The following is a 26,514-nucleotide window of genomic DNA, read 5'->3' as shown; positions in this document are numbered from 1 at the left end:
TTTGGCCAAAGTGAGTGGGTGTCCCCAGAGCACTGGTGACCTTGCCACGGTGCCACCCTGCAACCTCTCCAGCCTCCAAAGCAGAACATGGGCACTCAGCCTCTGGGCTGTGTATCCGTGTCTGAACCTTCCTTGCAGTGTTTCCTACACACCTGCTCACGCTTCTTTCTGCCTTACACATCTTCAAAGCCTGACTAGTCCTTTGCCAATGTCCAGAGATCACCAGAGGAACTGACAAAGGGATCACAGTTTCCTTTTTCTAATCTCCACATGGATATGACCAACCCCTCAATTCTTTCAAAATTCAGCAAGAAGTGAGGAGGCCATAGGTGCAAGAAATGCCGCTGAGTTCAGAAGCGTTACAGCAATAATTACTACTGGAACTTGCAATTACTAAATGACCCTGGTCTATGTGCTAGTGGCAGGGCTGTGGCCCTGAACTTTGCCCAGGCACAGAGCAGGAGCTCAGCCCTGCAATGCCCGGGCACAGAGCAGGGGCTCAGCCCGGGTGTGCCCGGGCACAGAGCAGGGGCTCAGCTCTGCAGTGCCCAGGCACAGAGCAGGAGCTCAGCCCTGCAATGCCCGGGCACAGAGCAGGGGCTCAGCCCGGGTGTGCCCAGGCACAGAGCAGGAGCTCAGCCCTGCAATGCCCAGGCACAGAGCAGGGGCTCAGCTCTGCAGTGCCCAGGCACAGAGCAGGGGCTCAGCCCGGGTGTGCCCGGGCACAGAGCAGGGGCTCAGCCCCGTTCCTGCCGCTCTCCTCGCTCTGATCCGGCCGTGCCTGCACAGCAGCTCCAGGCTGGCCACGGCCAGGCTTTGGGCAGGGATGGTGCTGATAGAGCAAAACCAAACCCTGCACCCACCGCCTGCGTTGTTGTGCAGGAGGCTACAGAACCCCAAGGCAGCCTGGGGGCTTCTGTCTCGCCTCTGGTTACTGCCGAGCATAAAGGAGTGTGACAGGAGGGTGGCTGGGGAGAGCAGCTCCCTGCGGGAAACACCAGTGTGGGACCGGGGCAAGGACTGACAGAACATGACTGCCAAAGTCAGAGTTAGCTGAGTAGGTGAGAAAAAAGAGCCACAGGCATCTTGAGCAACAAAGACATTAACTGAGGGCCTGATGTGTGATTTGTGGGCAGGTTCAGTCCTGCGGTGGCCTTTGCACATCCTTCGGGGGTCCCTGCCCAGCACTCCCCGAGCCGGGCACACAGGCTGAGTGCCACAGCCAGGAGCAGCAGGGACACGAGCTGACAGCCTGGAAAGGCTCCCCAGCCCTGCTCTGTGCGGATGGCCTGGAGCTGGCTGTGGCTGCACAGCTGTTTAACTCCAAGCACAAGGGGAAATGAAGGCTGCAGCTACTGCTGCAGAAATTCCAGAAATTCCTGCTTCGGTTTGCCTGTGATGCAACTCAGGGCGCAAACCCGGGAGCTATTGCTGATCTCTCTCTGCTTCCTCTCGAAACACTTGCTATTCTTTAAAGAAAATGTGCTTTACCCTAAATTTATCAGAAAAGAGCAGATAATTAGATTCTATCGACCAGCACAGCTCCAAGCATTTAAGTTCCTGGATGATTTCTGCATTATCTGGTGGGAGAGACTGGGCAATCCTGCACCAGCCACAGTCAGGCATTACCTAGTGATTAACTGCAGTACTGGGTTTGAACAACCTGCACTGTTCTATTCACTGGGTCCGGTCCACTGGCACTCCCTTAAGGACTGCCTGAATGCATGTCCTCTACCTGGAATGAAAACTTCTCTGTTTTCCAAAGGCACTGTTGTTTGAGCCTCTCCCAGATTCTGGTTAAATGTCTTTGATAGTTACTCCACCGTCAGGAGTAACTTGTTACTTGTCACAGCACTTTTAGATCTCCAGGTGTATTCTTCATGTTCAAGTTCAACACATACACTCTAGTTTAACCAAGAAAAAACAGATTTTTTTTTTCATCTGTCATTTCTTTATCGCTTGCTCTTGGTGAGTGAGCAGAGAATTCATGAGGGGCAGATGCAGCTCTCAGCTCCAGTGAGATTATTTATAGTGTGTGCCAAAGCTCCACCCTGGCTACACACGCCAGGCAGTTGTTACAGGCGTGTGCCACTTTTCTGGAGGAGCCTGTAATGCAAACTCCTCTTGGATTTCTAGCACATCACTGCACTCATAAATATTTCTGAGGTTAGAAATCAGAAGAATAGCTCTGTCTAGTGGCACTTGCAATAACTGCATGAGAAGGTCGTTATTTCTAACAGAATTCAGTCCATGTGTTCAATCAAGTGAGTCTAAAAATAGCAGATTGCCATGCTTTTCCACATGGCAAATGCTCTGAGTACTTCTGGAAACATGGGATAAACATGTGAGGCCACACTCTGCCATAAGCTTTCTGTTCTTTTAAGAGCTTTACTGCCTTTATTTAGTTTTCACCAAAAGCAATAAAATTCCCAGAGGCTTTGCCTTCCCTAAAGCTGTGATTGTGATCTGGAGGGTGCTTCCCTGCCCCTGAGATGTTTGGTGCTGATGCCCCAAATCCATCTCAGCTCACCAGCTTGTTGTATGGCACAGTGACTTTGGTTTGGGCTTTGGGCAAGTTCCATGATACTGCTCTGTGTAGTTCCTAACAAATCCATGTAACTGGCAAAATGATTCTGGAGCCTGCCAGAACCTGGGCTGGGGGACCCTCACTTGACCAGTTTTAAGCCTGGACAGGCCCTGGTTCAGGACCTGGATATGGAGGGTGAAAAGCCCCAGTTACAAACAGGACATCCTTGTGCCTCTCTCTGTGTTTTAGCTCCCAGGATGTGGCCAGATGGTGAGTTACCTTTGGGCTGGTTGTTTTGTAAAGTGAATATAAGAGGTATGATATTGGTTATTCCTTACAACAACCCTGTGGACAGCTTGCTACAGTCTGAAGTGTTCTAAAACACTGTAAAAATTCCAAATCACTTCAAATTTTCTAAAAAAACAAAACAAAACCACAAACGGATGGGAGGTTTTTTCCCCTGAAATATCAAAATTAATCATAAAAATGTTCTTCAAAATATTTCCTTTATTCTCATGATATTGATTCATTATGTTGTGTATGAAATGGGAACAGCACCACACACAGCAGCGGGTGGCTGCAACAGCTTTGTGTTTGCTGTCCCGATGGATGCCCTGTGTGCACCTCTGGCTGTGCTCAGGCTGGCACAGAGCTGTGTTCCCCCTCAGAAAGGGGACAGCAAGTGCTTGCTGTGTTTGCAGCTGTCCTGATACCCCAAGGTTGTGGAAGCCAGCGCTGTAGCCTGAGTGCCCTGAGGTAAATGTGCCACTGGAACCCGCGTGTGCTCCCTGTGTGCAGAGCTCACTTCTGGGGTGCTCCTCGTCCTCAGCAGCTCCCAGGTGTTAAGGCCTCATCCCTGGCAGGTCTGAGCAGTCTGGCACCCACCCACTGTGTCTGGCTTTTCTCTCCTGTCGCACTGAGCTGTGAGCTCAGCGAGCTCCGGGAGCCAGAGCAGCCCCCCTGCCTCCTCCACGCCACCCACAGCTCACTCTGTTCTACCCCAACTGCTGCCCAGAGAGTGATTCGAGCTCACTTGGATGTGAGATGCTGACGGTAAAACAACACCTTTGCAGCAGCAGGGACAATGAGTGTGAGGGGAGAAGGTGGTGAAGTCGCTGGGATTAGAACTGAGCGGGTTGTGTTGGGTGTGTGCGTGCCTCCGTGTGCAGTGCTGGGTCTGACTGCAGCCACCTGTGTTACCTGTCTACCCAAAATTAGTGAGTAATGAACACAGTGCACTAATTATTTCAGGGTAAGAACTCAGCATGGGTCCTTGTCCAGTGGTTTCAGGTTACGGGGCACCGATGTCAGAGCCTAAAAAGAGGGAAGGTGAGTGCACTGGAACTTGCTCAAGATTCCGGGTGAGCCATAGCACAGAGCACGCGTGTGCTGCCCCCATGCCCAGGTCACAGCTGAAGAGCAGGCGCTGCAGAGATTGCAAAGCAAGTGGCACATTCTTTCATATTTAAATCTCTCCTGAAACAAGGACTCTGCCTTGTCTCAGCAGGCAGGACTCTGCTCCTTAACCGTAGCAAGCTGGTAGAGACAGAAATAAAGCCGTGACCGGCTGGGAGTCATGTCCAGCACAACTTTCATATGGAGTCTAAACTTGCAGAATTTTCTGAAATCTCCGATGAAGCCAACAGAATTTCCAAAGGAACGCATTCCTGTTAAATCTGCTCCTCCCTCCAGCAGCACTGCTGCAGCCCTGCCTCGCTTTGCATAGCACAGCCTGGAGATAAGGACAGAAGCGGTCACAGAAACCTGCACCTCCCCTGCCCAGGAGGGATTCCGGGCTTCGATTCCATCGCCTTCTCTGGACTCTTGCTTTATCCCGGTTCCCTGGAACTGCTCTTCTCTGTGTGCCCCATCACCGAGGGCTGTTGCCTTTCTCTGCCACAACCCACACTGAATCTGGAGAACTGGGGTTTTTCCGTTATTTCTGTCCAACATTTTGAAGCTGCAAGTCCTGGATCGTGTCTCCTTTCCTCCTTCTCCCTTGTGCTGAGTTTTCTTTCTCACATCTCCTTCTCTAGGTTCTGACTCATTTCACTCTTTGTGAGCTCTCACTTGGCATCTCCCATGCTGTCTGCCTGCCAATTCCTTGCAATCCCCACTGTCTCTCCACTATGTTACTTGGATGTCTGCCAGTTCTCAGCCTTTAAACTTCAGTATTTCTAGGATCTGCTCTCCTGAGATTTTCCCTCTTTTTAATTTTTTTTTTATTTCCTCTCCCTTTTTAATATTTCTAACCATTTATCCTTTGGCCCTGTGCTGAACTCTCTCTAGGCACAAGGAAAATAAGAAGGTTCTTTTGTGACCTGACTTGGAACAGATTGAATTCTGAAGGGTAGTGTAGAGATTTGTTTCAGTATGCTCCTGGAGGCTTTATTCAAAGTGCAGGGGCTCTCAGCTGCCTCTTTAAAGAGATAGTCTGTAGATAAACCAAAATTCACAGTTTTAATATGCTCCAGTGATCTATATATGATAAACACTTTTATTTTTGACAGCCTTGGGAAAGGCGAGAGTTGACAGCGTTATTCTGATAATTTTATTCAGTGTTCTCCCTATTTGCTATAAAGGGCATTTCCCACAACAATCAAGTACAACTGATGAGGGAAGCTTGCTAATTTACAGGAGAGAAGAAATTCTGGGATGTTTTTCCTTGCCAACCCTTTGACCAGTACTGCAAATTTGGAACAAGTATGCCAGTGCCAATGTGTACATCCCTGCCTCTTCATGGAAGGCAGCTCCTCTGTTCTCGTCAAACACATCTCTGAGCCTTCCTTCAGCCTCACACCTGCTCTGAAATTCTGCTGCTGATCTTGTCCAGTTCCTGTCAAAGGGCTGGTCTGGTGCTTTTTGATATAACAAAGAATATGTGATGTGTTACCTGTGTGTGGTGTCTGTCACAAGCTGGAGCCTGGCCAGGAGCTCAGGCCTGTGCTGGCCCCAGCATCACCCAGAGCTTCCCCAGCAGCTCTCCCGCGTCCCGCACACACGGATCCTGCAGGCAGACCCACACCCATCCCCAGCCTGGAGGTTTAGCTCTCTTTGCCTGAGGGGCCGTGTAAACTCCAAGTCCAGTAATAAACTGTGCAGCTTTCTGTATCACAGGCTCTTGAATACTCTTCTTATGATTTAGTGTTTCTACAAATAGCTGTTTTCTATTTACTCTCCTGAGCTGCATTGACAGCAGTGGGACTCTTGTTACAGTCTGTTGTGTTTCTTATTAATGCCACATGTGTTCATCACAGCTGAAATACTGCAGTGAATACCAGAGGAATTATGCCTTAAGTGGAGTCTGAAATGTAAATCTCACGGTACTGCTCTCCCGTGATTCATCCAAACTGCCTTTCACTGGTTTGCTCCTTAAGTTCTTCTACAAAGACAGGCTGGTCTGTAAGAACTGTCCCCGAACTGTCACTGAACAGCGCTTGTGCTGAAAGCCCTCTGCAAAGGCTCCTGCAAGCCTCGGGGAAGGAGGGGCAGGAAGGTCCCAGAGCACACACGGGGGTTTGTGGAGGCAGGAATCGGGGCACAGACAGGAATCTGGGCACAGACAGAAATCAGGGCACAGGCAGGAATGGGGGCACAGACAGAAATCGGGGGCACAGGCAGGAATGGGGGCACAGGCAGGAATCTGGGCACAGACAGGAATCTGGGCACAGACAGAAATCGGGGGCACAAGCAGGAATGGGGGCACAGGCAGGAATGGGGGCACAGGCAGGAATCGGGGGCACAGGCAGGAATGGGGGCACAGGCAGGAATCTGGGCACAGACAGGAATCTGGGCACAGACAGAAATCGGGGGCACAAGCAGGAATCGGGGCACAGGCAGGAATCGGGGCACAAGCAGGAATCGGGGCACAGGCAGGAATCAGGGCACAGACAGAAATCGGGGCACAGGCAGAAATCTGGGCACAGACAGAAATCGGGGCACAGGCAGGAATCAGGGCACAGACAGAAATCGGGGCACAGGCAGGAATCTGGGCACAGGCAGGAATGGGGGCACAGGCAGCTCCTGCAGGGAGCTGTGCATGGCTTTTCAGAGGGGAACGGGGCACTGCCACACCAGAACTGCCGTGGATGGTGGCTGATTGCTGGGCAGGCAAAGGGGAAGCAGGAAAACCCTGTGCCTCCCCGTCTGTGCAGGGTAGGCATCAGCCGCAGGGCACAGGAGCATTCCTATGCAGGGTGGAAGGCTGGAGCAGATAAGGACAGTGAGCACGAGGCATCTCAGGAGGCAAAAGCAATGTGAGGAAAAAGTGTCTGCAGCTCGGGGTCAGTCGACCATACACGTGTTGCTTGGAGGATCTGTTTAAATCGGTTTGTCTCTTGCAAACTGGGGTTTTGCAAGTGATTTAATTGCTGGTTGGGTGAACGCATGTTCGTGCAAAAGACTGCAAAATGAAAACAGCTAATAATTGATGTCCAATAGCAATTATCACACTGGGTGTCTTTGCTGCAGCTGTGCTTCATGTGAGCAGAAGTGAATTGGGTATGGTCAGCAGTGATTAGGAATGTGGGGTTTTGACTCTTTGATGAACTTTTATTTATCATGTCTCCAGGTGAGATCAGTCAGATGCAGAAAAACCTCAGTGAATTCAGCTTGGGTAGCTTTTCAAAGCAGATGAAAAATGCTGTTAGGAATGAGTCTTAAGTTTCCAGGGAGGCCAGGGAGAAAGGCTTATCCATTTATTATCCAGTACTTTAATCAGGGTCACTTTGGCTTTGCTGAATTTTATCTCCTCAAGGACAAGGAAATCTAACTTTCTCCATTTGCTTTTCACATTTCTCCTGCAGCCAGGCTCTTTTTCAAAATATATTGTAAAATAAGGTGAAAAAAAGATTCCCCTGTTGCTACCAGGGGAAGCAATGACCAAGGTCAAACACTTTCACAATTTTTCCTCCTTTGAAGTTTTAGTCACACTACAGTTTCATCTGGAGATTTGTAAAGGTTGATTGGAAACAAGCTTATCAGTCTAGGAATGTAAGTCATGAACAACTTCAGCTCTTTATCTTCCACTGAATTGGACTGCAGAGGAAACAAAGGATTCATAGGCCTTGGGTTAGGGTGCCCCAGAGGCCACAGTGCTGGGGAGGAGATGGACAGTGCTGGGAGGGATGGACAGTGCTGGGAGGGATGGACAGTGCTGGGAGGGATGGACAGTGCTGGGGAGGGATGGACAGTGCTCAGGAGGGGATGGACAGTGCTGGGGAGGAGATGGACAGTGCTGGGAGGGATGGACAGTGCTGGGAGGGATGGACAGTGCTGGGAGGGATGGACAGTGCTGGGGAGGGATGGACAGTGCTCAGGAGGGGATGGACAGTGCTGGGGAGGAGATGGACAGTGCTGGGAGGGATGGACAGTGCTGGGAGGGATGGACAGTGCTGGGAGGGATGGACAGTGCTGGGGAGGGATGGACAGTGCTCAGGAGGGGATGGACAGTGCTGGGGAGGAGATGGACAGTGCTGGGAGGGATGGACAGTGCTCAGGAGGGATGGACAGTGCTCAGGAGGGGATGGACAGTGCTGGGGAGGAGATGGACAGTGCTGGGAGGGATGGACAGTGCTGGGAGGGATGGACAGTGCTGGGGAGGGGATGGACAGTGCTGGGGAGGAGATGGACAGTGCTGGGAGGGGATGGACAGTGCTGGGGAGGAGATGGACAGTGCTGGGAGGGGATGGACAGTGCTCAGGAGGGATGGACAGTGCTCAGGAAGGGATGGACAGTGCTGGGAGGGATGGACAGTGCTGGGAGGGATGGACAGTGCTGGGACGGGATGGACAGTGCTGGGGAGGGGATGGACAGTGCTGGGAGGGATGGACAGTGCTGGGAGGGGATGGACAGTGCTGGGGAGGGATGGACAGTGCTGGGAGGGATGGACAGTGCTGGGAGGGATGGACAGTGCTGGGGAGGGATGGACAGTGCTGGGAGGGATGGACAGTGCTGGGAGGGATGGACAGTGCTGGGGAGGGATGGACAGTGCTCAGGAGGGGATGGACAGTGCTGGGAGGGGATGGACAGTGCTGGGATGGATGGACAGTGCTGGGAGGGGATGGACAGTGCTGGGGAGGGATGGACAGTGCTGGGAGGGATGGACAGTGCTGGGAGGGGATGGACAGTGCTCAGGAGGGGATGGACAGTGCTCAGGAGGGGATGGACAGTGCTCAGGAGGGGATGGACAGTGCTGGGGAGGGATGGACAGTGCTCAGGAGGGGATGGACAGGGCTGGGAGGGGATGGACAGGGCTGGGAGGGGATGGACAGTGCTCAGGAGGGGATGGACAGTGCTGGGAGGGGATGGACAGGGCTGGTGCCCTGCAGCTGCTGCTGGAGCTCGTCCTGCTGCCCTGCAGAGCCCTGCACTGCAGCAGCCAGGGCAGAGGGTGAATCAAGGAGCCTGACAGGAACTTTCTCTCGAAGTGGGGACATCCAAACAGAGCCCTTATTTACTGAAGTGATTAAGTCATCTGTTCATTTTCACTGACTGAGCCTTGGCCTGCAAATATAGAAGCTAGAACTGCTTGTTCCTCACTTGTTTTTCCATGTCTTGGACATTCTCTCTCCAGTCATGTTTTGTTCCATCTCATCCATTTCTCTGTAAGACACAGTGTCTGTTTAGCAGTGACTTATGAAATAAATTAATGTCCAAGCAGGACACTTCTGCTCTCTGTCTTACCCTTAATAGGTATTGAAATGTATGAAATAATTCCTAAGTTGTTTAAGAATCATACTAATTATCTCTGCTTTATATGTGATTATTTTTAAAAAGAACTCTTTTTATAATTTATTTTGTATTAAGTGAACAGTCTTTAACAGTGTTTATCACAAAGGCACATTTAATTCTATTCTGATCCATTTTGGTTTCTCAGAACAGTCTTTTCACTTCTCCATAGAAAATGGGAATGGACAAAATGTGAAGTATGCGCGAGTGAAATGATGGTGCATGGCCTGGTGGAGAAATGGATCTTTTAAAAATAGTATCTTGCAATCTTTCTCTTAATGGATTGGGAATGGGCCTGTGCTGAGCTCGTTAATGTGGGGCTGGTGTAGCTGCCAGCTGAGCTGCCTCTGTTGAGCTTTGGAAGAGCTTTCCCTACTGTATTTTTAAATACAGAACTAAAACCATGCTGAGCTTTTCTTTTGCCCTGACAGGAGCTTTTATGCGTGAGCAGTGGCTGCTTTCCATTTGCTGTCCTGTGCTGCAGCCCTGTGCAAAGCTCGGTGCGTTTTGGGAACACCAGCCTGGCATCTCCTGTGGTTTCTGGGAGCTTCTGAAGGAACAACCCATTTTGGGATTCATTATTGTCCTGTCCTCCCTTTGCATAAATGAGGGCAATATCCGTCCCCTCTGGGACAATGGAGAACAGTCCCCGGGCAAAGGGAGCCTGTCTCTTTGTCAGGTTGTGAATGCCTCTGTTTCCCCACAGCCAGGGGCTGTCCTTGAGCTGCTGCTCTGGGAAAAGGCAGCTCAGCTGGGCAGAGGGCAGGGCTGGCCAAAGGCACCGGGCACCAGGGGCTCCTTCCTTAGTGAAGGTTTCTGAGAGTGTGTGAGCACACACTGGTATGTGACTAATGGAGACATGTGCTAAAAGAACAAAAGAACCTCCATTAAGTTTCCCTTGCTCAGCACCAGGCCTGGCACTGCTGTGTGCCAGGTAAAGGAAGGGAGAGCTGAGCGGGCACAGAACCAGAGCTCCCCTCCCAGCCCTGCTCCCCTTTGGGACTCCCTCATTCCTCAGGGGACTTTCCAGTGCTCTTACAGCTTCCATACAGATCCTTCACAGCTTCTCCAGCAGCCCTGTTCCTGCTCAATGGCAGGTGCCTGGTTCTGCCCTTCCACATTTGGGGGCATCTCCCAGTGCAGTGGCACTGTCCTTGTCCCTGGTCCCCTCTGCTCCCTTTTCTCTAGGGAAAACAAGATGTCCATTTGTACATATAAACACAGATATCCAATAATGTGCCTAAAATGCCCAAGTAGTTCCTTCATTGAAGTATGTTGAATAAAAGCAGAGTTAGCACGTCAGAGAGATTCCCATGGCAGGGATGGAGCCGTGGGCTCACCATCTACAAATGTGATTTAATGTTTTTCATGGATTAAGGCCATACCTCTATTGAGGTTTCTGCCAAGGAAGGAAAGAACTACAATTGTGCTTTATGAAAACAAGGTGAATGGGCAGAATTGGGACAGCCCAGGCTGATCTTGTTGAACAGACACGGCCTGTGCAGGAGCAGAGGGGCTGCCAGCTGATGATCTAATTTATTCAAAACTGCGCAATAAATTGAAGCATGGTGGGAAGAAATTATTTGTGTGGGGTTTATAAAGGCAAGGTCCTGCAGGACTGAGATGCATGGGACTGGGAAAAAAGGGTTTACTTACCTTCTCCCTTTCCATATCAGTCTCCTGTAGGTATAGAACTCCACATAAAAACTGCAGCTATTTAAACTGAAGACTTATTTCCTTGCTGTGTTTCACCTGTATATGTGGTGACATAAAAGACAGGAGACATGGGAAACACTTATTTTTATTTGTTCTCTTTTCCTCCACAAACCTGTTTGGTTCAAAATAGAACCAGTGTAAATAATGTCAAATATATTGTTACCTAAATCCCTCCAAGTGCAATAATGCAAGGAATTTATGAAATCAGGTATGGATTATTGTTAAAACACACTTTTCTTTCTGAAAACATAACCATGGATTAAATCAATTTGGTAATTAGGAATTTGAATTTAACTGTATAAAGGACAAAGAAAGGTTTCTAATTATATTATATTAATATTAAGTATTCATTCAGAGTAGGGCTCTGTGAGAAATACTATTTTTGGACTGAAATTTTAGAGCAGACCTCCTTTTCTGTAATACATCATACTTCTAGTAAACCTCCTGTGTTTCAAAGATCAGCTTTCCAAACCTTGTGTGCCAGGAGCTTGTTCTTTATGTGTTTTTTCCCCTACTGAAAGCGTCTCAGTTTCTGCAGCTTTAGTTTTGGATGGATGGTTACAGCGAGGGAGTTTAGTCCAAGAATATCAGTGTGGTTTTTATCATTGTGATTGGGCTGCTCTGCTAATGGTTTACTTAAAACAAAGAGATCTTTGCTGTGGTGTTCGCTGCCCAGTCATAACTATCTGGAGTATTTCAAGTATTCCTAGCTTTTCACTCACAAGGATAAGAGCATCTGCAGCTGGCTGTCCTTTCGAATGTATCTTGCTTCTGCCTTAAACATTTCCCTTGGAATGCTCAGGAGCTTCGGGAATGGTTTTTTAAACTCTCAGTCCCTGGCTGGCTGTAGCTGGACACCCAGCAGGCTGTTGTATCCTGTGCTCCAGGAAAAACCTGTTAAACTGATTGAGAAACCTCCCTCTGAGCAGCGGGGTCTGCCCTTGGAGAGGATGGATCTGTCCCTGGAGGGGCTGAATCTGCCCCTGGAGAGGCTGAATCTGCCCCTGGAGAGGCTGGATCTGCCCCTGGAGAGGCTGGATCTGCCCTTGGAGCAGCTGAATCTGCCCCTGGAGAGGCTGGATCTGCCCCTGGAGAGGCTGGATCTGCCCATGGAGCAGCTGAATCTGCCCCTGGAGAGGCTGGATCTGCCCCTGGAGAGGCTGGATCTGCCCTTGGAGCAGCTGAATCTGCCCCTGGAGAGGCTGGATCTGCCTTTGGAGCAGCTGGGTGCTGTGCTGGGCCCTGCAGCCCTGGGGACACTGGGCAGTGGTTAAAATGCACAGCAGGGACTGCTGTTGTCACTGGTCAGTGTTTCTGCCTTGTCTTCAGATAGAACCTGAGCATTTCAAGTTCTTGTGGTGTTTTGGTGCTGAGGGTTTTCAGCAATGCAAAAAATGGCTGTTCCAAACTCAGTTTCCTTCTGCCCTGAGGTGCTGCAGTGAATGTTACAGTGGGTAGAAATCAAGTTAAACATCAACAGCAAAGTAAAGAGGATCAGGGTACAAGCTGAACACTTGTGTGCCTGTTTCATTAAGGCGTATGCATGTCTGAAAACACCCCATTTAATTAGTGTGTTGTTCTTCAGATCGTTAGTTCCTCTAAGAAATTTATTTTTATCCCACTAAGAAAATGAAGCTATAAAAAAAGCTGTTTCACTGTTTTTAGTGGGTGACAGTTTGCACTTTGCTGTTTCCCTCAATGGTCCAAGGTCAGTGCTGAAGCTGCTGAAGGACTCCCCTCACATCCCAGCCAGACAAGGGGAATTGATTTTTATTGTATACTGATTAAAACTTGTATTTAGCATTAACTTAAAAACTAATTCTCAATCAGCAAACTCCTTTAGGAGCATTTCCATGTGACAGGAGTCCATGAAGTACACACAAAACTGCACCCAGGGAAATCCATAGAAATACAGATGGAAACATCTTGTTTGGTAAAAATGAACATTCTCTGCCCTCAGTACATGACAGTTCACCTCATGAAAGCATTTCTATCTGATTTTTAACATCTCTTAAAATATTGAATAAGTCTGTTCAAAGAGCTCACGGAACTCACACTGAGATGACTAAATCATGTACTTTGGTTATCTTGCTACTTGAAGAATTGATTATGATACAGAGCAAGTAGGTACCATTGAGCAGGGCAAACTGGCTGGTAACACATGTTCTTCTCTTCTGTCTTAGAGGGAAAAATATGTTCTCTATTTCCTTCTAGTGTCTGGTTTTTATCACTGAAAAACACGGGATTGTGAAGTGCCTGAGCATTCCCAGGGAACGCTCTCCATGGCTGCACTGACCCTGCGTGGGCAGTGCCAGCTGAGCCCAGCACCTCGGGCACAGCGTGCCAGGGCTGTGTCCCCCTCTCAGCTGTCTAAATCCTTAAGAGAGAAGGAACATGCAGAAACAAGAACAGGAAGCACTGAGTCTCACAGCAAACTGCTCTTTGCAGTTCTCTTTTTGGGGTTTCCAAGCAATGGAACAAAAGGTTTCTCTTGCATTTGAAAACATTTTCAGTCACTTTATTTCCCTTTCATCTCCTGAGAAACTGAGTAAAACTGTAAATGAAACAAAAGCACTTTGACACCACAGATGAATCTGGAGGTATTTAACAGCACAGAACTTGCTAGGAAGAAGCCAGGCAACATTTTCTGAGAAAGAAATGTGCTTGCTGTATGCCTGGTATCTTAATCCACTCCCACCTTTTGTCTTCTATACCCCCGAGGAGCACAATTCAACATTAAAAAACCTCCTCACAAAATATACAAGAACAGCCTGTAAAAATGAAATGCAAAGCACAGCACGAGCATGTACAAAGCTGCAAACAGAAATTACAGTCCACAGGCTCCTCCTCATCCCGCAGAGGGCCAGGGAGCAGTGTCAGTGTGCTGTGGGGCACTGCGGGGGACAGTCCTTGCGGATGGCTGTCTCAGCTCCCCGAGGTCACGGCCAGCAGTGCCGGGACAGCAGGGACAGCAGTGCCCGCAGTGCCCGCAGTGCCAGCAGTGCCGGGACAGCAGGGACAGCAGTGCCCGCAGTGCCCGCAGTGCCAGCAGTGCCGGGACAGCAGGGACAGCAGTGCCCACTGTGCCCGCAGTGCCAGCAGTGCCGGGACAGCAGTGCCAGCAGTGCCAGCAGTGCCGGCAGTGCCGGCAGTGCCAGCAGTGCCCGCAGTGCCCGCAGTGCCCGCAGTGCCCGCAGTGCCAGCAGTGCCTGCAGTGCCGGCAGTGCCAGCAGTGCATGGACAGCAGTGCCCGCAGTGCCAGCAGTGCCAGCAGTGCCGGCAGTGCCCGCAGTGCCTGCAGTGCCAGCAGTGCCCGCAGTGCCCGCAGTGCCCGCAGTGCCCGCAGTGCCAGCAGTGCCTGCAGTGCCGGCAGTGCCAGCAGTGCATGGACAGCAGTGCCCGCAGTGCCAGCAGTGCCAGCAGTGCCAGCAGTGCCAGCAGTGCCGGCAGTGCCGGCAGTGCCAGCAGTGCCCGCAGTGCCCGCAGTGCCCGCAGTGCCCGCAGTGCCAGCAGTGCCTGCAGTGCCGGCAGTGCCAGCAGTGCATGGACAGCAGTGCCCGCAGTGCCAGCAGTGCCAGCAGTGCCAGCAGTGCCGGGACAGCAGTGTTGGGCCAGCAGTGCCAGCAGTGCCAGCAGTGCCAGCAGTGCCGGGACAGCAGTGTTGGGCCAGCAGTGCCAGCAGTGCCAGCAGTGCCAGCAGTGCCAGCAGTGCCAGCAGTGCCAGCAGTGCCGGGCCCGCAGCGCTGCCGGCGCTGCTTAGCCGCTGGATGCTGCAGCCGGCGCGGCACCTCCTCCTTTGTTTCCATGGCCACCACGGGCACGCCGCGCTCCCTTTGCCTTCCAAGGACTTGTAAGGCCTTTGCCAAGCCCTGGAGCAGCGCGTCCTCATGCTCTGAGCTGGGATCTCGCCTGCTCCAGCTCTTCCCAACTAGGTAAAGTATGTGCAGGACCCTGCCCAGCCTCTGCTCCATGCCAGGCCCACGCTGACCTGCTGGAAGAAATAATTTTGCGTGGCTCTCATGCCAAGTTTTGTTAGAGTAACTTGAAAAGCATTTAAACTCTTTATTAACATTTATAAACTGGTTTATTCTCCATGGCAGTGATGCTGGGCAGGGTCCACCCCTGCCTCTCTGGAAGAAACCCTTTTGCAAGGTCTTGATCACCTTCAGTTTGACTTAAGGAATGAAATCAGTCCTTGACTAATTCTGAAACCAACTAAAAAGCAATGAAATTGTTTTGTCTGTGGGGACTCGTTTCACTGATAAAACGAACGGCCTCAGCTGGATTTGCTGCACAGGCTGAGTGCCCTGGCCATGCTGCTGTATCACAGGCCTTGGCAAAGCACCACTTGCTCTACCCACTGCTTTCTTTCCTTCCTTTTGAAACCAGAGTTCCTTTCTTTTGGGAATCTGTTTTTGGCTCAGTGATTGTCTCTACCCCCTCGTCTCTCTCTTTAGTCCTGTTAGAAGTGCTGTGTGAACTCTCAGACTCTCACTGCTCCTGACCTGCTGCTGTTCCAGCTGAGGGGCTTTTCTCTCCTGCAATATCCCCATTTACCCACCCCCTCTTCTTTTGTCCTCCCCAGAACTGCACCTATCAGGTCCAGAATTTCAACTCTGTTCTGTGTGGTAGGTCAGGAAATAAGTCACAGTAAGGTCAGGGATGAAAAAAGAACTTAGATAATATGACAGAAATTATTTCCAAATGAGAACACTGAAGTTACTGCTAGAAAATGAGAGCTTAGATCTGACTGAAAAGGAGACAGAGACTCAAGAAACTGAGCTTAGAGAAACCATACAGTTGAATTTTGGCACGTCCAACAGCAGAATAAATCCCACTAATTAAAATGTATTTGAGCTAATTAGTAGGATCAGAGTTGAATTAGGAACACTTTTAATAGCTTGGAGAGGAAAGATAATAAGAGAAGTGCCAATTTATCAAAATGTTTAGGAAAGGCGCAGGGGGATGGGGAAACGTGAGAGGGGCCTCTCTCTGAGCAGATCAGGGAATTGGGTCAAACTCGTGGGTATTTGGGTCCAATTCTGCCCAGCGCAGCCCCCAGGCCGGGCTTGCTGCAGTGAGTAACGAAGGTGCCCAGCCCCTGGCAGGCGCAGGCTCTGCACGCATCCATCCGTGCACAGCCTGCACTGAAGGGCTGCAGCCAAGCCAGGCGTGGAGCCTGCCCGGGGGGAGTGCAAGGGGGAAAGTGGGATTTAACGGGGAAAGGCACACCTCAGGGCTTCAGCTCATTAGAGGAAAACAGACACAAGCTTCCCTGCCTCGCACTCCAGATCTCCTCACTTTCCCATTCCGTTGCTATGACATTCACAAAATTCCAGCATTTCAATGCAGCAAAGGGGAAATCTGGCACATAACTGCAGGGTAATCACTTGTTTGAAAGTAAATCAGGTTCAGTATTTCTAAAATCACCCCAATTACAGATTCACAAGACCAGTTATGTTGGAAAATACCTCTGAGATCACAGATTTCAACCTTTGACCAACCTCTGCCTTGTCAACTGAGGTGAGCACACAGTCAAGGCAAGCCATTCCCTGGGGCTCACAGATCTCACCTGAGAGCGCCGGGCTGGACAAGTCTGAGCCTCTGTTCACAGCAGCTGCCCCACCTGCAGAGTCAGAGGGGCCTGGGGGGCCCCCAGGACATTCCAGGTGGGTACCTGGAACCTCCTGGGAAGGGCACGGCTGGCCAAGCCCAGGGGCTCCACAGGCCTGGGAGCCACAGCCCGAGAGGGGCTGAGAACAGGGGACTGCAGAGTGGCACTGATGTATCACACCCAGAAATTACTACCTGTCAGCAAGGAAACAAATAAAAAACATTGGGGTTATACATATATATATATTTAATTTATTTCTGTATGGGCAGAATGTTCATTTTTTAAAAAGAGAAATAAATTAAAACCACACAAAAAAAGCCAGCAGCAACCAAACTTAGGGAATAAGCAGCAGCTCTTTGGAGACCCACCCCTGTGCCCCTGTCACTTGCTCAGGCATTTCTGTGCACAGCTGACAAAGGGAGAACAAAGCAGAGCCAGCAAGGCAGCCTGGAGCTGTACAGAGCGTCCGTGCAGGCTCCCAGCGTGCTTGAGTTTCTAATGGCAACCACAAAAACTCTTCAGCTATGGCAAGCTGAGCCTCCATCCTTTTGTTAGGGGATGTTTGAAATCCTGCAAACTCTTTAAATAGCAACATCTTATGAACTGCAGTCATCAGATTAAAGAGCTTTTATCTACATTTTCTAGGACTTTCTCTTAACTGTTCTCCTATGGAAAGAATGGTCTTTGAATTACTGAGAGGAAATTCACTGTCAGAATTTTAAAATGGAATTGTAAAACTGGAAAAATGTGTATAACTAAACTGGAGGTGAAGGGACACACTTCCCAGTTTCACAGTTCTCTTTTAATATTCAGGTTCATTTCATATTCACTGAACAAAATTTAGAAATAGGTGTAACTTTTGGAAGTTTGATAACCTTTGACAGAAATTACCTACTTTAATGTTAGACTGACATAATCCTACTGGGCCTCAAAGCCTGTGGGAGTTTTACTGGTGAAAGTATTGGGAGATATAAACTGTGTTGGAAAATCAAAAGCAAAACCAAAGAAGGATATATAATTCAAGCCAGACAAGAAATGTTTTTCACATCAGAATATGAAATACACATGCACAAAATATGATTAAAATTCCCAATCTACTCTATAAATGATGGAGCTGCCAGGTAGCCTCCCTCTCTCACAGAGGAGACAATCTCTGCACCCACCTCTGAGGCAGGAAAGGAAGAGACATGGTCAGCAAATAGTGCTGGTAAATCAGCTGGGAAACAAGTAATATCAATCTAAATATGTGCAAATCAAAGTTAATTCTACAATCACAGACAAGAATTTGTAACCTCCATGACGAGTGACAGAGGCAGCAGCACCTCGCTCCTCACTTTCTTACTCTTTTCGTTTCATCCCAGTTCAGCAGTAAAACAGCATCTTGTTTCAACTTCGATGCTCCATGGGCATTACCAGGTCCTTTATTCCTGTAGTACAATGAGATGTGGTTTTCCCCTAAAAGCTTTTAGTTAATGCCGCAAAGCTTTCTATTATTGCTGTGTATTTTAGCAACAGCAAAAAACAATTAAGAGGAAAATAGGAATAATTAAATGTCTTCTGCCATCTTGGATTGATTTACAGTTAAAAATTGGCTGAGCAGTGTTCAGAGTAAAGTCTCTCACAGCCTACATACAGTTGTAGAGAAAAGGAGGAGGGGGCACGAGGTCGGAAGGCTCGACCCTTCCTCAGGTCTGTGGCTGGCAGTGCTGTGGGACTGCCTGTGTTGCTGGAGTAACCGTGCCCTGCTTGGGAAAATCCTGCTCCTTGCATGGGATAGAGGCTCCCCTCCCTTGGTTCATGTCCCTGGAAAAGCACTGGAACCAGAGTCACAAGGATCTCCCTGGTGCCTGGCTCTGTCACACTGACACCTCATCTTTTCTTTGCCTGTGGTGACCCCTGTCACTCCTGTGCCTGGGAAGGGTTTTTGTGGGACAGAAGGAGCCTTATCCCCCCCGCATGCTAATTGTGGGACAGAGACTTGCTCTGAGCAGAGCATGGCTGGCTCTTCTTCAGCTGCCTGTGAACGGGCCAGGGAAACAGAAGAGTTTCAGAAGAATGTTATTTATCCTGCTATTCCCGAGCTGGCAGTTAATACAGACGGGACATACAGTCCATTCCTTTGGGGATTAACCAGCAGCTGGGCACTTCTAGAGCCACGCCAGCCCTCCTCTCTCTGGGAGGCAGAGGGGACAGATGTGCTGGGAGTGCCCCTGGGGAGGCCAGAGGCAGCAGGGGTTGGGCCCCACCAGCAGCCAGGGTCACCTGCAGAGCTCTGGAGCTGCAGGGCATGGCCAGGAGCATCCCACAGGACACAAGCAGTGAGCACAGCGCTTGAGACATGAACCATTTGGGTCACAAATAAAGCCAGGTCTCACTGCTGGTTTTGCTCTTTGATTGCACAGAGAGGCAAAGTGTGCTTTTGATGTGGGTATAGGGAGAGGATGAATAATTCTCCATTTTCCTTGGTAGGTTTTCAGGCAATAACCCTGCTCCCCACTGAACATATCTGAGCCCACTCTTGAACTCCGCCTGCCTCGTGCTGGTTATGGTAAACGTGGGCTCTGGGTATCACAGAGTGTTTGGCTGCAGGCAGGTATCAAAATGCTTCTGGTTTGGTGCCAGTTCCTCACACCAGCTTTTAGGCTGGCAGATGGGACGGCCACTTAAAACTCTCCCTCACAGATGCCCAAGGTCCGTATCTGGGTCAACTGGAGTGCTGTGAAGATGGGTGGAAGCTTCCCTGCATCTCCTGCCCCCGTCCCAAGGGTGCAGCATTCCCGGCTCTGCGCTGGGCAGGGATCTGCCCCAGGGAAGGACGCTCTGCCCTGCCCGGGCTCTGAGCTGCTCGGGCCTGGGCACTGCTGCACAGCAGCCTCACTGGTTTCACAGTGACTGCCTTTGTAGCAAGGCTTAATAACCACGTTTACACTTCTTTCTTCTCTTCAATCACAGAGCTGAGTTTACTTTTCTTATTATGGCAATTTTATTGTAAGGTTTTATTTCTCTTTTACTGTGCATGAAATGGAACACTGAGGTGGCTGTTCAGGAATCAAAATTACTCCTGTAATTGTAGCACAGTGAATAAGTATGTGCAAGAGAATAATCTTGTAAAAGCTAATTACCTCGGTCATTAATAATTAGGATTTATGAGTTAAGTAATATGCTTTAACTATATCCAATTTCTTGGCAATTTCATGTGGAAAGTTGAGAGATAATTTTAGAAATAATCCATTGGGAAATCCCAAGTAACAACCAAAGCAGCATCTTAGGTTCTGCCTGTGGCTTCTCCCTTCACCTCTGGCTATTTGAAGCTGGAGTGGCAATCTGAGTTTTGTCTCATTTGTGGACATACAAATTTGTTCATTTTCATTTCTTTGTGCATTGCTTAATTTGATTCTTAGGAAGATTTTTTTTGTTTTATTGCGTTATCCTAGCAGAAGAATTAATAATACATCTGAAGTTTAAGTGCAAGTACACAGGGTTGTCTGGTCCTTACATTTTCCTCTATAATTTTTTTCTGATTGTTAAACAGACTCAGTATAAATTAAATTTTTCATATATTTAAAAAGATAAGAAAGCACTTTCAATCCACTCCATTTTTTTTCCTGATTCGGTGATATATGAAATCTGGCAAATTCAATTCTTGCAAGTATGGAGAGGACAATCACCAACCTAACAATCTTTTTTCTGTCCACTCTCCCTTCCCGTTCAGCCAGGAGCCTAAGTGGGTCCCATCTGCAAAAAGCAAGTGGCTCTGTGGGGCAGAGTCCTGGCTGTGCCGGCAGGGCCTGGCCCCAGCACCTCCAACACTGCAGCAGTTTCTGCTCTGCCAATCTGGGCAGGAGGCACCAACTGCACAGGAACAGAACCACAACTATGTCCTGCCTTTCATGCCTTTGAGGGAAACCAGACAAACCATTCAGCTTCGCCATTCAGTACTAGGGAGGCATTCTATATTGTATTTTACATTCCTAGCCAATGTGGCATTCAGCACTGGAGCTACTTTCTCATGTAGATGTTCCCTATGCTGTGACACAGGTGGCTTTTAAAACATAGGGATACTTACTTTTTTCCAGTGGAAGCAGAGGCAGATTTTAACTGTAGAGGAGCAAATAGCAAAATAAGGGCATGTTGTAATTACTGTTGAATGCAACAGAGCAGAAAAACGCCCGTGTCACTTTATTTCAGGACTCTGTGCTGAAGCTCTCCCCTCCTGGGAGTGCAGGGACCCTTGGCTGGGCTGCTGGAGTGGGCAGAGCTCGTGCCCTGACACAGAAACGAGCATATATTTTGTTTTGCTTTTTAAAACCTACTCTGTTCTCCTTTGAGGCATGTTTAAGCTGTATGTTGTCCCAAAGTGACAGCCAGGTTTCACCATTTTCAGAGACACAGGTTTTTCAGTGTGATGTAGTTTGTCAGAATTCCCAGCAGACACATTGTCCACGTCCCATTTTTTTAGTACAACGCTGTTCCTTCCCCAGCGTTCTCCCAGCTCGTCGGCAGGCAGCAGGGCCAGGTGCCTCTAAAGAACGGGCAGATGCAGGGGCACAGCCGGGCCGGGGGTGGCACCACTGCCCGGCTGAGGCACGGGGATGGGCACGGGGGATGGCACTGCCGCCGCGTGTCAAGCGTGCAATCAAAGCCCTTCCCGGCAGGACACCTGCGGGTCCCTGCCGCGAGAAACCCGGGGCTGTCGCTGCTGGGAACCGCGGGACCGGGGGGCACTGCCCGTCCCGCCCGCGGCTCTCCTCACCCAGCCCCGGTGCCGCGCCCGGCTCCTGCCGAGAGCTCCCCCGCGGCCCGGGGCACAGCCCGGGGCACAGCCCGGCCCCGCCGCGGCCCCGCTACCTGCGCGGGGCAGGGGAGGAGCGGGGCCGGCCCGGCCCAAGCGGGGCAGGGGCTGCGCCGGCGGCGGAAGCGCCGCTCCGCCCGCCCCCGGCCGAGCCGCAGGTGGGGCGGGAGCGGCACCGGGAGCGGGCGGGGCGGCTGTGCCCGGCCCTCCCCCGCCCGCCCGGCCCGGCCCGGCCCGGCCCGCGCTGGCCCCGCGCCCGGCGGGGCTGTGGCGGCGGCCGAGCCGCGCTCCGCGCCCGCCTCCCTGGGCAGCGGCGCCGGGCGGGCGGCGATGGACGGGCAGCCCCCGGCGGGCCCCGCCGCGCCGCGCTGGAGGCGGCGAGCGACCCCGCACCCGCAGCCCCTCGCCTGGAGCAAGCCGCGGCCGCAGTCGTACCAGAGCCCCAGCGGAGTGCTCGTCACCGACTTCCCCGTGGAGGACAGGTGCGCCTTCTCCGTGCCTCAGCCCGCCGGCACCGGCAGCCCCTCGCCCGGCAGCCCCGCCATGGGATCGGTGTCCAACGGCGCCGTGCGGCCGCCGGGCTCCGCCGCGCTGTCCCCGGAGCGGCGCTCCCGGCTGTTCGCCCTGGCTCCGGACGGCCCCGTCGGTTCGACCGCCAACGGCACCGTCTCCTCGCCGGGCAGCGGGCAGGGCCGCCGGCCGCGGCCGCCCGGGACCGCGGGGCTGCCCGTGCTGGCCCCGCAGCAGGAGCGGATCGTGTTCGGAGCCAGCGCTCAGCCCGCACCGTGTCCCCGCGCTGCCGAGCCCCCGGAGGTGCCGGGGGGCTCTCCCGGGAGCGGCGGGTCCCCGGAGGTGCCGGGGGGCTCTCCCGGGGCCGGCGGACCCCCGGAGGCGACGGGGCGGTGCGCGGAGCCCCCCGCGCTGCTGAGCACGCAGAGCCCCGCGGCGCGCAGGGTGGGCTCGCAGCAGCTGATCCCCCGCAGCCTGGCCGAGAGCCGGCCCGCGGGCCGCGCCCAGGGCCACGAGCGGGGCCTCAAGGCGCGCAGCCTGGTGGAGACCCCCCGGCTGCCCCTGGGCAGCGACCCCGAGGACGAGCCCGAGGGCGGCCCGGGCGCGCTGCGGCGCGGGCTGCGCTCCACGTCCTACCGCCGCGCCGTGGTGAGCGGCGTGGACCTGGACGGCTCCGCCAACTGCAACAAGAAAAACAGAATGTCCCAGCCCATCCTGAAAGCGGTGGTGGAAGATAAAGAGAAGTTCTCGAGCCTGGGGAGGATAAAGGTAAGGTGTGCTGACGGGTGAAGGTGTTGGCTCCGTGGGAGCGTGGCCTGCTGATTCTGCATTTTCTAAAAATGCTGGGAGTTTTCAGTTTAGTTTTTTTGCTAACGCAAAACTTTTCATAGTTACTGTGAGTTTTAAAAGGGTTATTTTCCAAGTGAGGTGTTGGAGATGGTAGGCTCTGTTGAAATCCAGGAGGTTCAGAGCCTTTTCTGGCTGCCTCCTGTTGGCCTTCCCTGTTGGATTCACCAGCTTTGACAACTGAACCATGGGCTTGAAACCTGTGTCTCAGAAAGGAGTAAACAGGAAAAAAGAAGGGACATTGTCTTAAAGTCTGCTGGCTAGAATAGAGACAGAAAAATGAACTTCCTCCCTCACTTTTCTATCTGAGCCATTACTTTTAAAATATTTTTTAAAATCACTGAATAATTTTTAAACCAATAGAGATCACTTCAGGTATTCTAATTTTAATGCCTGAAAGTGAAAGCAGCATGCCTGTTATTAAATCTTGGTTGTAATCCCTTAGAATCCCGTAGAAGATTTACAATGAATGTTACTGTATTAAATGATAAAGACACTGATAGTGTTCTTTTACTTATCATAGTGTAATATTGTATTTCTTTATTTTAACTGTAACTTGTTACTGTATGAAATGTATCCATAGATTTCTGTATAATAAAGCACCCAGGCCAAGAGCTGATGCTGTAGTTTTTAAAATAAGTATCAGCTTTATGGCAGTTTTCAGCCAGCTTGAAGGTCTGGTAGTGGATGCTTCTGTGTAAACACTGCGAGCGGTGAAATAGAAGTTGATGAAACTGTGAACGGTTCAGAGTGTGGGGTGGTTTGGTTTGCTAGCAGACTTCAAACAGTGAGTTCAGGAGGACACGACACTGTCCTTACAGAGTTCTCTGCTAGCAGTGTTTTATTCAGCAGGCTCTTGGGCCCTGGGACTTGTAGCACAGAGCAGCTGTTTCATTTCAGGGGCTTGTTGTGCTCTCAGAGGGCTCCTTTACAAAGCCCAGAGGGGTTTTGTCTGCAGAGAGTGGAAGGGCAGCCTCTCAGGGCTGCGCCTCCACGGAGGGCCCTGGGACAGAGGGATGAGTTGAAGTTCACTGAACCCTCTCAAGCCAGTGTAGTGTACTTTTGAAACACAGAGAAAATGCATCTAAACAAGGCATGAGAGAAATGAAACTAGAGTAGCTTTTCACTTTCTCTGGTGACACAGTCGTTTTTACTGAACTCTTGTCCAACATCCAAAGTTTACAGATTAGGGCCTGTTGATTTGGTGCCCAAGTCTTGAATAAAACAGGAATTCTTGTTACTGTGATTATTTTGCATTCTCCTCCTTCTAACATATCTCTCTTTTCTGTTACAATTATCTGCAGAAGATGCTGAAAGGACAAGGGACCTTCGATGGGGAAGGTGAGCCCTGTTCTGTCCAGACTTGCTAATAACTCCCAAGGGAAGTGAACCTCAGGATCGTTTTGCACACTTTGTGTAGAGTCAAAGACTCAGTACCTTGTTTTTCAGTAATGTGACTGAGATGTGGGACTATAATTTTGGCAGTAGACGTACCTTAGGGATATTTAAAAGACTATGAAGTGGCAGATTAAAAAGGTGTGTCAAGGGCTTCTTTTCCACTTAAGCTCGTGCCCTCCCAGAAGGTCGGCTGTTGGCTGAGTTTTGCTGAGCCCTGGCAGTTCCATAGGTGAGCTGTTGGCTGAGTTTTGCTGAGCCCTGGCAGTTCCATAGGTGAGCTGTTGGCTGAGTTTTGCTGAGCCCTGGCAGTTCCATAGGTGAGCTGTTGGCTGTGTTTGCTGAGCCCTGGCAGTTCCATAGGTGGGCTCTTGGCTGTGTTTGCTGAGCCCTGGCAGTTCCATAGGTGAGCTGTTGGCTGAGTTTTCCTGAGCCCTGGCAGTTCCATAGGTGAGCTGTTGGCTGTGTTACCTGAGCCCTGGCAGTTCCATAGGTGAGCTGTTGGCTGTGTTTGTTTGCCTGAGCCCTGGCAGTTCCATAGGTGAGCTGTTGGCTGTGTTTGTTTTCCTGAGCCCTGGCAGTTCCATAGGTGAGCTGTTGGCTGTGTTTTCCTGAGCCCTGGCAGTTCCATAGGTGAGCTGTTGGCTGTGTTTGTTTTCCTGAGCCCTTGCAGTTCCATAGGTGAGCTGTTGGCTGTGTTGCCTGAGCCCTGGCAGTTCCATAGGTGAGCTGTTGGTTGTGTTACCTGAGCCCTGGCAGTTCCATAGGTGAGCTGTTGGCTGTGTTTGCTGAGCCCTGGCAGTTCCATAGGTGAGCTGTTGGCTGTGTTTGTTTTCCTGAGCCCTGGCAGTTCCACAGTGGCTCCTCCATGTGGGACTGCCTTCCTGCCTGTGCCTGGGACCCTGCCCAGGTGCAGGACATTGGATCCCTTGTGGGTTTGGGGCCGTCCCTGCAGCACACACCTGAGTCCTTGCTCTGGGCTGGGGGTTCACACAGCTCCTTCTGCCCTCTCATCAGCTGAGGGTGCTGGCCTGAACCCTTGCACTCTGTAAGCATTTTCTTTTCTTGCTACCTGGGCTTCAAATTGAAGAGTGTTGGAAAAACACTGCCTGTGGAGCTGTATTTCTGTGTTACTCATTAATTCTGGGTTTTGCCAACTTTGCTGCTTTTCCCACTATTCCAACAACAAAACATCTATGATGAGTCCACGGAAGTTCTGTTATAATAACTGCTACTCTCTTGGCTTTTCTCTGCTCAATACCTCTTTGAGGTCATCTCAGCTGCTGTGTTACCTTCCTCTTGTTTCTGTTTTCAAAGCTTCCCACTGCATTCTCTTTGCATCATCCCCTTTCCTACTCTTTATTTTTATCTCTTCTCGCACTGTCTCCTGAGGATGTTTTTTAGATTCTCTTCCAATGGCTCCTTTCTGTCTTGGATGATCCCAGCTGATAACTTTCTCTGTAATGCCTCCCTCAATTCAGTTGCTGCAAGTTTGTTCTGTTAAAAGTGTATAAACTCTACAGAGCCTTCCCCAAGAGCTGCTCCAGAGGCCACACCTGGCCCAGCACTGGGGCCGGGCCGTGGGTCTGCAGTGGGACTGACCCAGCCGGGTGTGGGACTGCAGGAGCTGGGACCCTGCCTGGAACAGCCAAACTTCCACTCCAGTTCACCTTTCTCTTGTAGGGCAAGACTGGATGTTATCCAAAGCCTGGCCCATCCAAAAGTGCCTTTCAGAGCCTGCCTGCTTAATGCCTTGGTTTGTCTGTGGGGTTTTGTGTTGAATCTCTGTCCTTGCTCAGTGCTGTTGCCAGGGCTTGGGAAGCAGCGGGAGTGCTCCACGCCTGCGTTCCCTTGCCACTGATAGTGCTGAATTAATGATGGCACAGCTCAAATACACCATGAGTCCATTTGCTCCTGAGGTTCATAGGTCTCAGGCTTACTCAGACAGGCTTTAAACTTTCTATTTGGAGTAGTTCTGACCTCAGATCTCTGAAACTGTGAAACAGTGAAATGTGAGGACAGTATGTGGAGTTGACAGAAGAAGGGTTGGTGCTTTTCTTGGACATGGTAACAGTGAGACCTGCAGATCAGTGACTGCTCCACTGACACAATAATCCCCTTTTCTAATTGCTGGTTAATTACAGAACTGGGTACAGCAAACCAAGGAAGAAAAAATTGTTTGCTATTTTTTTCCTTGACAAAGGCCACATCTGTTCTTTAATTCGGTCTGGGAGGATCTTTGGGTACAGTGATCCATTGTCACTGTACTGCACCATTGTCCAGCCCAAATCAGTTGCTATCTTTGTCTCATGGAGTGTGAGCAGCACAGTGACACTTTGGTTTCTTTCATTGTTCAAATGTTACTTTAAGTTTTTATGAGAGCAG

At 50.7% G+C, this 26,514-nt stretch overlaps 1 protein-coding gene across 1 annotated transcript in view; it reads left to right on the top strand.

The window, feature by feature from the left end:
* Window positions 1–21,080: 21,080 nt before the first annotated feature.
* The window catches only part of ARHGEF26 (Rho guanine nucleotide exchange factor 26), a 29,139-nt gene continuing 23,705 nt past the window's right edge, over window positions 21,081–26,514 (top strand). Inside the window, exons 1-2 of the mRNA XM_063408510.1 lie at window positions 21,081–22,656; window positions 24,039–24,075. Of these exons, the coding sequence (XP_063264580.1) occupies window positions 21,124–22,656; window positions 24,039–24,075 (1,570 nt within the window). The 5' untranslated portion in view covers window positions 21,081–21,123. The remainder of the gene's footprint in view (window positions 22,657–24,038; window positions 24,076–26,514) is intronic.

The sequence above is a fragment of the Prinia subflava genome, chromosome 11, assembly GCF_021018805.1.
Source record: "Prinia subflava isolate CZ2003 ecotype Zambia chromosome 11, Cam_Psub_1.2, whole genome shotgun sequence".
Classification (NCBI taxonomy): Eukaryota; Metazoa; Chordata; class Aves; order Passeriformes; family Cisticolidae; genus Prinia; species Prinia subflava.
The sequence above is the reverse complement of the archived record's forward strand: the minus strand, read 5'-3'. Positions and strand labels throughout refer to the sequence as shown.